This window comes from Geotrypetes seraphini, chromosome 8 (genome assembly GCF_902459505.1).
Source record: "Geotrypetes seraphini chromosome 8, aGeoSer1.1, whole genome shotgun sequence".
Classification (NCBI taxonomy): Eukaryota; Metazoa; Chordata; class Amphibia; order Gymnophiona; family Dermophiidae; genus Geotrypetes; species Geotrypetes seraphini.
Window position 1 is genome coordinate 94,657,011 of NC_047091.1, and position 12,139 is coordinate 94,669,149.

At 44.8% G+C, this 12,139-nt stretch overlaps 1 protein-coding gene across 3 annotated transcripts in view; it reads right to left on the reverse strand.

Moving 5' to 3' along the window:
* The window catches only part of DOT1L (DOT1 like histone lysine methyltransferase), a 604,393-nt gene that overhangs the window by 333,486 nt on the left and 258,768 nt on the right, over positions 1-12,139 (reverse strand). For all 3 annotated transcript variants that reach the window (XM_033954025.1, XM_033954026.1, XM_033954024.1), the window contains exon 9: positions 4,716-4,795. In XM_033954025.1, coding sequence (XP_033809916.1) covers positions 4,716-4,795 — 80 coding nt within the window. The remainder of the gene's footprint in view (positions 1-4,715; positions 4,796-12,139) is intronic.

Sequence of the window (12,139 nt, forward strand, 5' to 3'; positions counted from 1 at the left end):
AACACTCTGGGAGATGAAGCCAGGCCAAAAGCTAGAACTCTGTATTGGTAATGCAGATTCCCGAACCGAAATCTGAGGTACTGACGGGAGGTCGGATGAATGAGGATGCGAGTATAAGCCTCCTTGAGATCTAGAGAACATAACCAATTGTTCTGATCTAGAAGGGGGTAAAGGGACGCTGAGATCCAGATCCAGATCCAGAATGGGTTGCAGATCACCCGTCTTCTTCGAAACTAGGAAGTAACGGGAGTAAAACCCCCTGCTCTACTATTCCAGAGGAACTTCTTTGATGGCACGGAGATGAAGCAGAGCTTGAGCTTCCTGAAGAAGGGCGGGCTGGGATGGATTGGAAGGATATTCTCTTGAAGGCAGCTCTGGTAGAACCTGAGTAAAATGAAGAGAATATCCTTCCCTGATGATTGACAGCACCCAGAGGTCGGATGTAATGGTCTCCCATCGATGGTAAAAATGATGGAGATGACCGCCTATGGGGGGAAGGGAGGACAGAGGCATAACAACGGAGGTTATGCTTAACGTGACCATTTCTTTTTTTTTCATCAAAAGGGGACATCTATTGTCAGTCCCATCCCCAATGCGCCCTAGCCCTGCCCCAATCCCGCCCTAGCCCCACCCCCAATCTCTTCCATTCATTTTTCATGTACACATAATATCTTATTAATTCATAATTGTAACCATAAAATTTTACAAAGCTCACTATATGCAGAGTAAATGTTAATTATCATTTATATTTGGGGGGGTTTCAAAGATTTCAAGGCAGATGACTTTAAAATATGCAATGTCACTTCAGTAACTATAGAAAAATAGACAAATATAGTGCAGATATAAATTCTCAAAACTGAAACATTTTGATCACTAAATTGAAAATAAAATCATTTTTCTTCCTTTGCTGTCTGGTGATTTCACGAGTCTCTGGTTGCGTTTCCTTCTGACTATGTATCCTTTCTTTCATTTCTTTCTTTCTGCACTTAAGCCCAAGAATTGTCCCTTTCTATTCCCTCAATCTTTCCTTCCTATGTCCTTATTGCACCCGGTGCCTCCATCCCATGTCTTTAGTGCCCCCGGTGCCTCCTTCCCATGTCCTTAGTGCCCCCAGTGCCTCCCTTCCCATGTCCTTAGTGCCCCTTCCCATGTCCTTAGTGCCCCTTCCCATGTCCTTAGTGCCCCTTCCCATGTCCTTAGTGCCCCTTCCCATGTCTTTAGTGCCCCCAGTGACTCCTTCCCATGTCTTTAGTGCCCCCAGTGACTCCTTCCCATGTCCTTAGTGCCTCCAGTGCCTCCATCCCATGTCTTTAGTGCCCCTTCCTATGTCTTTAGTGCCCCCAGCGCTAGATGCACGTCGATGGTCAGTAAATTAAAATTAATGAAACTTGAAACTTCCTTCCTATGTCTTTAGTGCTCCCAGTGCCTCCTTCCTATGTCCCTCTCACTGCCTTCCAGACTTTGTCCCACCCCCACTCCTGAAGCCAGCCTGCGTGCCTGTCTACCTCCCCCTCCCTGGCCAAAGCCATCCAGCTTGCCTGCCTACCTCCTTCCCTCCCTACCGCGCCAAAAAAAAATTAAAAAAAAGCTTCCCTCCTTCCTTTCCCCCGGTCTGCTGTTATCTAACCGCCCTGCTATTGCTTCTGCTAATGCTGACACGAAGTCTTCTTTCTGACGTCAAGCAGGTGTACTCAAGGCTAAAGACGATCCAAACAATGACGTTCTGTTGAGAATCGAGGTCAGAGTCGTGGAAGCAGAAGGACCCTCGGTGGAAGGTGGGACTGAGACAGCATTCGAGGTCGAGGGTGTCACTGAAAAGTCCATCCTGAAGAGTTTTTCTACTAAAACCCGACATTTAAGGGCTCAAGGTTGAAGAGTAGCACAGCGCTCGCACGACTTAGGACTATGGTCAGGCCCGAGGCACTTGAGACACCAGAGGTGTAGGTCCGTGAGAGAAATCGCACGCTGGCACTGGCTACACTTCTTGAAGCCTGTTACTGGCCAGGACATAGGAGGGAAGATAGCCGCTGCGAAGTCGAAGCCCGCAGGCTGCGGCCGAGCGGCCTGCCCCGCCAATCAGTCAACGAAGAAAAATAAAATAGTCTTTTTTTTAATTTATAAATTAAAAGAAAATAAGTAACACAGCGATTAAAAATAACACAAACCGCAGTGAGAGAAGGCATGAAGTGAACGAAGTTCAGCGCAGAACGTTAAAGTACAGATTTCTCAGCTCCGCAGAAAACTGACAACTGAGGAGACTCGCCCTGTGCTGGGCAGGAAGGCACTTGTGCATGCGCGGTGCGGCTGACTTGAAACTTCTGAAGTTTCTACAAGCAAGTCTGCTTGCGAGGCTGTCCGCATTGGGGCTCTGTGAGAATGGGCTACCTGCTTGTCCTGGGATAAAGTAAGCTTTTCACAGGAGAATGACAGTCAGAATATCCTTGGACCAGAGGCCTCTGGAGACTGGATAGGTCAGGCCTCCTCTGCCTCCACGTTCTTGAGTTTAGCCCACTTGCTATGTGCGGGATCTCTTTCCCAAAGACCGAGCTTTCTGGGGCTCTAGCACCCTGGAGGACTGAAGAATGGCTGAGCCTGAAGCTCCCGCCTCTTCCTCTCCTGTCCTAGAGCACGGCCACTCTTCAGCTGGTAACTCCACACAAAAAATGCATGTATTAGGGCTAAACTGACCTGGAGAATCCATTACAGATGATCTCTAGCCAAAATGAGGGGTTTTGAGGCAGGAAAAACAACTTTGAAGAAAGAAAAAAAAAAATTCGCTAAAAATTCAAGATGGTCACCGCTAGAAAATTCATGGTAAAAATGGTCCATTGAGAACTGAAAAACAAAAAATATTGAAAAAGGGGGTTTTGGAGGTAGGGAAACCTTGACCCTAGAATCTAGGTATTTCAGAGCCCCCCCCCCCCCCATTTTACCCATAGTGAATAATGGGAATACTCACTATGACTTCTGGTGCCTGTCAGCTTGCAGCAGCCTGCCTTCAGGGAAATTAATTTTGTCTCAGAAAGTATCAGGAATAAGTCCACTGCTGGAAATCTTCTGGATGCCAATCAGTCAGACCCCAACCACAGATGCCAACCCCCAAAAGCTACACAATACATCAGGAGGGAAAATTTGCAGGGTTGTTACACAGGGGCCACTCAGTCTCTAATAAATCAGCAGGCGAGCAAGCTCCCAGTGGAATGGATCCTATGCTCCTGAAGGGACATAAAGCAGGCTAGCTCCACAGGTACTCTTGTGTGAGATTGGCCCGCAACCAGCAACATGGGATTGTGTCCGTTCCCAAGTGGAATAAGCCTAAGAAGGGGACTTCCAAGCACCGAAACCATGCAGAATTATAGAAAATTGATGGCAAAAATACCCAATAATAAGAAAAGAAAGCAGATCAGATCAAAACACACCTTCTGAGTTCACCTGCAAAAGGAAAACCTGAAGAGGGAGCTGTTCTCCAGTGCAAAAGGGAAGGAGTTAGAAGATTTGAATGAAACCCTTCTGCAAAGTTCATGAATAGGGGGAAGGAACAGCTATAGTACATAATTTTGTATATCTTTGCAACAGAATTTGAACTTCAGTGCCTGCAGCTACAAATTTCAGCATCCTTTATATGGAAACTAACCAAATACATTATTCAGCCATCAGTGGTGAGTTTATATAGTATATATTTCTCTTTCTTTTTTTTAAAATGCTGAATTCAGCAGGTAGAATTAGAACCCCGATATTCAATGCCAGGTCATATCTGACCACTGGCATAGATTATTCAGGGCTAACCGGATAGAAGAAAGCTGCCATTAAGCAGGACCTGGCTGATATTCAACCAGAGTCCTTCTTATGCAGGTCCTAATTGCATATCACCTGGGACACACATAAGGCTATCTGACTAGGTCTGCCCCCTTCCCCCTCAAAGAGTATGCCATCCCCCTGCCAACCAACACCCCCCACCCCTCGGAAGATTGATCCTCCTTCTCCAGACACACCTGCACAATCCCATGGTCTAGCACATAAGGGCAGGAATAATGCCCACTCACTCCTGCATATTGTGGATCCTCCTTCAAAATGTCTGCTGCAACCTCCAACAACAGTCTCGTGATACTTCGGTAGTTCTATAAGGCTGCCACCTGAGGTTATGGCAGCCAATGTAGAGGAACCATGATGGGCAAGAGTGAATGGGCATCACTCCTGCTCTCTGTCTACTAGACTACCATGGATTGTAGAGGTAAGACGATGATGGTGGTGGGGAGAAGAGTCTTGTGGGAGGGTGCTTTTATGGTTGGAGGGGTCTGGGAGCAGATGGTATATCAAATAAAGACAACCATAACCATGTGCTGGCACCAGACCATATTCAGTGCCAGAACCAGCATAGATAAATGGGCATAGTTAGGACTGCTTCTTGCGCGGACCTGTTTGCCTGCTTAGCTATGCACTGAATTTTGCTGGTACTAGCATAACTGTTGGTTTCTGCCCCACTCCACCTCTAGAACGCCTCTCTGTTGCTTCAAATTAAGATGGCCTCACTGGCCAATATTAAGCTGTACAACCTGGTTAAGTGCTGCTGAATACTGGTCAGAAGTCCACTGAGCCCAATTTAAGTCTCTCCTGCCTGGATAAATCACTTTGAATATCAACCCCACATTATCTTATTTAGAGTTCAACAAATAAAATATGAGAAAAAAAACTGCATTTCAGATTAATCCTATTACCTTCCTTCATGTTGGCAAATCGCTCCTTCAGTTGGTGATCCACCTCAGGACCAAAGGCAAAATTATTCACAAAAATAACACTGCAAGATAATGTTTCAACATTTTAATATAGAAATTTCAATCTCTGTAATAGCTCTTAACTGTCACAATTTTCAAAGATGTTAATCTTGGCACCTAAAATTAATGGTTTATGATTTTTTTCCCCCAAATAAATCAAAGGTATATTACAAAATTTTCAAAAATCATAACATTAAGAATTCTTGCTTGCACACTGTGATTTCTAACTTGTTATAAAATACTTAATTATAACTTTGATTTGTATCTGCATTCAGTTTATAATCTGCTCTCATATACAACTATACTGAAATCAGAGGTACAAAATGATCATCAATTTTAGCAAGAGGCTACATAAAACACAAAACACCTCATATTCTGACCAAAATTATTTAGCCCACACAATGTAAATAGGGAAAATATTATTTAAAACTTGCTTATGAAAATGCTAAACAAAGAGTACAGCAATATAATCTATAATAATAATATGCTAAGTGCGCATGCGCACTCTTATCCCGTGCTTCCCTGATCCCTGATCTTTCGCGCTGTGCTGGCAGAGTGCGAATGCGCGCGTTGAAGAACCGGCCAGGTAACACACCATTACTCCCCCTCCTTCCCCCCCCCGCCGCCGACCCTACCCAGCACACCACTAACACGCCGCGACTCTCCCCCGCCGACCCTACCCGCCATATCAGAAACCCCCATTGACCCTCCCACCGCTACACGGCCAACAAACCTCGCAGCTCCAGCAGCGTCCCAGGCACACTAAACATGCTGCTTCGGCTCTTCTGCTGCGTAACTGATGACGTCATCAGGGATACGGCAGAGGAAATTAGGCCAGTAGAAGAGCCGAAGCAGCGTGTTTACTGTGCCTGGGACGCTGCTGGAGCTGCGAGGTTTGTCGGCCGTGTAGCGGTGGGAGGATCGGCTGGGAGGGTCAACGGGGGGTTCTGGTGTGCCGGGTAGGGTCAGCGGGGAGGGCGGGGATTAAAAACATACTGCTCAGGGGGATGGGAGGCAGGCAAGCTGGCATGGAGTGGGGGGTTCAATGGAAGGGGGATGGAAGGCAGGCAGGCAGGCATCGGAGGGGAGGTGAAGGGTTTCAATGCAAACATGCTGCTCAGGGGGATGGGAGGCAGGCAGGCAGGCTGGCATCGGAGGGGTTAATGGAAACATGCTGCTCAGGGGGATGGGAGATAGGCAGACTGGCATCGAGGGTTAAATGGAAAAATGTTGCTTAGGAGGATGGGAGGCAGGCAAGCTGGCATCGGGGGTGGGGGTGGGACAAAGTCTGGAAGATAATGATGAGGACATAAAGAGGCACTCGGGGCACTAAGGACATAGAAATGGGCACTGAGGGCACTAAAGACATAGGATGCACTGAGGGCACTAAGCAGGACAGAGGCACTGGGGGCACTAAGGACAAAGGAAGGAGGCACTGGGGGCACTAAGGACAAAGGAAGGAGGCATTGGGGGCATTAAGGACACAGTACGCTGGCACTGGGGCAATAAGGACACAGTACGCAGGCACTGGGGCAATAAGGACACAGTACGCAGGCACTGGGGCACTAAGGACACAGTACAGAGGCACTGGGGGCACTAAGGACATAGGAAGAGGTACTAAGGACATGGGAAGGAGGCACTAGGGACACTATGGACATAGGAAGGGGCACTAAGGACACAGGAAGGAGGTAATGGGGACACTAAGGACATAGGAAGAGGTACTAAGGACATAGGAAGGAGGCAATGAGGGCACTAAGGACATAGGGAGAGACACAGACAGAAAAAATAACAGACAGGCAGCGTGCAAGGAGAGAGACACAAAGAAAAAAAAAACCCCAGACAGACATCTATTCTAGCACCCGTTAATGTAACAGGCTTAAAGACTAGTTCCAATATAAACAAAACAGTTCCGAGATATATTTTATACATCTGTTACCTAAGTCACAACATTACATACAAAAAACTTTCAGTTATACGGCACCCATGGGGACTGATGGCTGCTGCATAACTGTAGTTTATGGTTGCTTGAGAGTTACTGTAAAAATAGTTTTGTCTCCCTTCCCACCTCTATCATCCCCCACTAGTAGGTCTAGTATCTGTTCTTCCCTTCTTTCTAGGTCACTTTATCTCTCCCCCCACTTGTGGGTCCAGCATCCATCCATTTCCCCTCCCCTGCTCCCTGCTGGACCCTCCCACCATAGGTCCACACATACTTCCTCTAAGTTGAGGGTACTGGGTAAGTTTGTCTGCTTACCTTTCATGGGGCAATTATAAACATGTCCTTCAGTCAGTTGCGATGTCTAGCCTCGACTATTGTAATATTGTTCTACTTGGCTTGCCTTCCACTGTTTTTCACGTGTTGAAGGTAGTGCAAAATTCCATCAAATGGACATTGTTCAGATTAACAAAAGGCGAACATGTATCCGACTATTACATCAAGCTATATTGGCTTAACATGTATTTCCGCGTCAGATAAAAGCTGCTGTTGGTAATTTATCAGAGTCTACATGGGCTGGCCCCCAAATACCTCATTGACTATCATATTATGTTGCGCTTCAAAGTTGCGTTCCTCTGACCACTGGGATTTCAAGACCCGTCGAGAAAGGAGCTAAAATTGCAAACAACAAGGGCAGGTGTGTTCTCCTGCACTGGTCCAGAGGAATGGAACAGGCTTCTGCAATATATATGGTGACAGGGGAATTTGAAAAAATTTAAAAGATTACTGAAACGCTATCTGTTCTTCAAAATGAAATATAGGTGAAGAATGAGGGACTATGTTTGTGGCTATGTGAAGATGTGCTTTGAATATTGAAGCTTAATCACTGCTAACCGTTTTATGTTCTTATGTTTTTTAGATTGTAATTCGGAATGGTTTTATGTTTGTAATCCGAACAATAATTGGGAAATATACAATGTTACTCTGTGAATAACTAAAATTAGTATACTACTATGTTTCACAGATATTATAACTATATATTCTTATCCTTTAGTAATTTTATATAAAAAGATTTTTTGGTGATGTGCTCAGACCTGTAACCCAATAAATAGTGTAGTCACTGTATTGAGTTTAACAAGGGGACCATCATTGCAATCACCTGTCCCCGACCCTCCCTGAATGAACTTGAACTTATTCAGATTCTATAATAGTACTTATCTGAATGGAGAGGTATTTGTTGTTAAACTTGGGCTGGTTAAATCTCAATGGTGACTGTGGTCAAACGAATAAAGTGATGCTTAAAATCCAAAGGTGATAATTTATGTAGTCATCAATCCCCGTCCCCCCGACTCGAGTTTCGTATTCTTCGTCGGGGAGGGACACTGAAAATCTAAATCTAAATCAAAACATGGTCATTATTTTATTTTACTTTGCTTAACAATTATTTTATAAGATCCAAGCTTCAACTTGTCTAAATATTATTACAGTTTTTCTAATTAAATTGTCTAAATACCTGTTACTGGCTAACTGAGGCCAGACACGTTCAAAATCTTCTGGCCATCTGCAAAGCACTGCTGTAACTGTGCGCTTTTAAAGGAAGCTAAGCGGAAAAGGGGGTTGATCCTGTTAGACCCCGGATGTAAACAGCGCCATTCAGATAAGTACTATTATAGAATCTGAATAAGTTCAAGTTCATTCAGGGAGGGTCGGGGACAGGTGATTGCAATGATGGTCCCCTTGTTAAACTCAATACAGTGACTACACTATTTATTGGGTTACAGGTCTGAGCACATCACCAAAAAATCTTTTTATATAAAATTACTAAAGGATAAGAATATATAGTTATAATATCTGTGAAACATAGTAGTATACTAATTTATGTTTGTAATGACATTTATTATGTTTGTTAATTTGTACTTCACTTTGTATAAGGCAAGTAATAAATAAACACACAATACAATATAATACTTCAGGTCCACCAGCAAACCTGCTCCCCCCAACCCTCCCTCTGCGTGGGTCTGGCCTCCTGGACCCCCTCACTTACTAAAACGGCAGCCAGTCAGCAGAGGCAGTGCTGAAAACAGGCTGCTCATGACCAGCCCTGGCAAGGCCTATCCTCTGCTGCATCAGAAGTGTCACATCAGAGGAAAGGCCCTGCCAGGGCTGGCTATGAGCAGCCTGTTTTCAGTGCTGCCTCTGCTCACTGGCTGCCACTGCTGCTTTGGATAAGTGAGGGAGGGGGAGTTCACAGCTCAGGACTGCTGCTACTGCTTCGGAGCTGGAAGGGAGGGGGGATTTGCAGCTCAGGACCGCTACCACTGCTTTGGAGCTGGAGGGAGGGGGGCTCGCAGCTCAGGACCGCTGCTGCTTCGGGGACAATTTTATTTTTTTTGCCGGTTAGGTGAGTATGCTAGTTGCTTGAATATCAGTTAAATCGGGATTCTAATGTATCACCAAATTTGAAGAGCAGTTTGTATATTCAGCAAAGAAAGATTAGGTTTATACCTTTGATAATCTTCATTCAGTTTCATCCCTGGAGGATTCCATATGCTAGGTGTTCAATCCCAACCCGCAGTCCAGGTGCTGCAGATATCCACATCTTTTCAGAACACATGCTGCACTTCACCTAGTGTTAGAATTAGTTCAGTCTGAACGCCAAGCCCATTCCTGCAAATCCAGGTCAAGGGGGTACAGGGAAGAATCCCCATAAACATTTAAGTAACTCACAAACTAGTTTGCTCTGTAAAATATTAACAAGTAATAAACAGAGACAAAGGCAACTCAGATAAACATTGAGGAACAATGTAGAACTAACCTGCTGTGTGCAATGAGCACCCCAAGAAAGGCCTTTGGTAAAGCAGTTATTTACCATAACAGGTGTTATCCAGGGACAGGAGGCAGATATTCTTACATGTGGGTGACGTCATCCATGAAGTCCTGGTTCAGACACTTTAAAAGTGCATCACCACTTTAAGAAATTTAGAAAGTTCATGATAGCCCGCATGCACGCGTGTAGCTCCTCAGTTCAGTACACAAGCTAAGAAGCCAACCACGGGAGGTGGGTGGGTTGTGAGAATATTTGCCTGCTGACCCTGGATAACTCCTGATACGGTAAGTAACTGTGCTTTATCCCAGGACATGCAGGCAGCATATTCTCACATGTAGGTGACTTCCAAGTTAACCAGAATGGGATGGTGGGAATGTTGGCCTTTTAGGAAAATAAATTTTGTAATTCTGATTGGACGAACTGCCCATCCCAGTAATGTGAGGTGAATGTATGAACAGAGGACCAAGTAGCAGCTTTGCATATTTCTCAAGAGGGGTAGATCAGAGGAAAGCTACTGAAGCTGAAATAGCTCTAACTTTATGGGCTGTGACACAACTCTCCAGTTGCAGCCCAGCCTGAGTGTAACAGAACAATATGCAGGAAGCCAACCAGTTGGAAATTGTCCTCTTGGAAATAGGATGCCTCAAATTGTTAGGATCAAAGGAGACAAAAACTTGAGGAGATGTTCTAGCGGCTTTGTCCTGCTGAGATAATAGGTTAAAGCCCGCTTGCAATCCAGAGTGTGAAGTGTCGTTTCTTCTGAATGAGAATGAGGCTTAGGAAAAAATACTGGAAGCACAATCAATTGATTGAAATGGAATTCAGTGACAACTTTCGGAAGAAATTTTGTATGTGTGTGGAGCACCACCTTGTCGTGGTGGAATACAGTGAATAGTGGGTCTGCCACCAATGCTTGAAGCTCACTCTTCTGGCAGAAGCGCGTGAGATGGTAGATGGTTCTGGAAATGATATACCCACAGGATACCATGCAAGAAGATTGCAGAGAAGACTCACCGGATCATAGGCAAGATAGAAATCCTGACGGATCAAAAGGGTCAGAAGCGAGGGAGACAGAAGGAGGAAGAAAGTGCAAGAAAATAACAGGCCGAAAACTTAAGTACATGTACACAAACTCAAGGAGCCTACGGAATAAAATGGGGGAAGTGGAAGCTATAGCACAAAAAGATAACCTAGACATCATTGGCATCACAGAAACATTGTGGAACGAGGACAACGTCTGGGACACTGTATTACCAGGATACAAGCTATACCGCAGAGACAGAGTAGGACAAAAATATGGGGGTATTGCCTTATACATAAAAGAGGGAACTGAGACTACCAGAGAGAACACGCCAAAAACGAACAATAAGGTAGAGTCTCTATGGGCCAAAATACCGGGAACATATGGAACAGATACGAAGATCGGCATCTACTACCGACCCCCAGGCCAGTCTGAAGAGACTAATGAAGAAATGACAGATGAGATTAAATACGAATACAAAGGAGACAACACAATTATCACGGGTGACTTCAATTATCCGGGGATAGATTGGAACCTAGGCAACTCCAGCTGCAGTAGAGAGACCAAGTTCCTGGATGCTTAGGCGATTGCTTCCTAGAACAACTTGTCATGGAAAATACGAGAGAAAATGAAATTCTAGACATAATTGTAAATGGACTACGAGGACCAGCATAAGGTATAGAAGTAGAAGGGACACTGGGAAACAGTGATCACAACATGATCCACTTTAACCTAGACACAGGAACAAAAAATTGAATCAGAATGACGGCCATGGCACTGAACTTCTGAAAAGGGTTGAGAGTCATGGTGAAGAAGAAGATTAGGAAGAGGATAAGCACTGTAAATAAGCTAGAGCAAACACGGTCCCTTTTTAAGGACACAGTCACAGAGGCGCAAAATTTATATATACCGCATATCAACAAGGGTTCGAAGAGGAAAAACAAGAAGGAACTGGTATGGCTCACTGTAGCGGTGAAGAAAGCGACCAGAGACGAGAAGACTTCGTTTAAGGAATAGAAAAGGACAAAAACGGATGAAAACTGGAAAAACACACAAACATCAAAGCAAGTGCCATAAGAGGGGACAAAAGAGACTACAAAGAAAAAATAGCCAAGGAGGCAAAAACTTGGGACCCTCGAAGGAAGCAAAGGGGCCGTTAGATGACCAGGGAATAAAGGGAGTACTAAAGGAGAACAAAGCAATCGCTGACAAACTAAACATATTTTTTGCATCTGTATTTACCGAAGAGGATATATCCAGTATACCAGAAGCGGACAGGCTATACACAGAAAATGAAGACAGGAAACTGTCTAGAAGAGGTATGCAGACAGATTGATAGGCTTAAAAACGATAAATCCCCGGGACCGGACGGCATCCACCTGAGGGTAATCAAGGAACTGAATGGGGTTATAGATGAACTGCTCCAATTAATATTCAATCTGTCGATCAAATCAGGAAAGATTCCGGAAGATTGGAAAGTGGTAAATTTTATGCCGATCTTCAAGAAAAGTTCGAAGGGAGATCCGGGAAACTATAGACCAGTGAGTCTGACTTCGGTACTGGGAAAGATGGTAGAGGAGCTG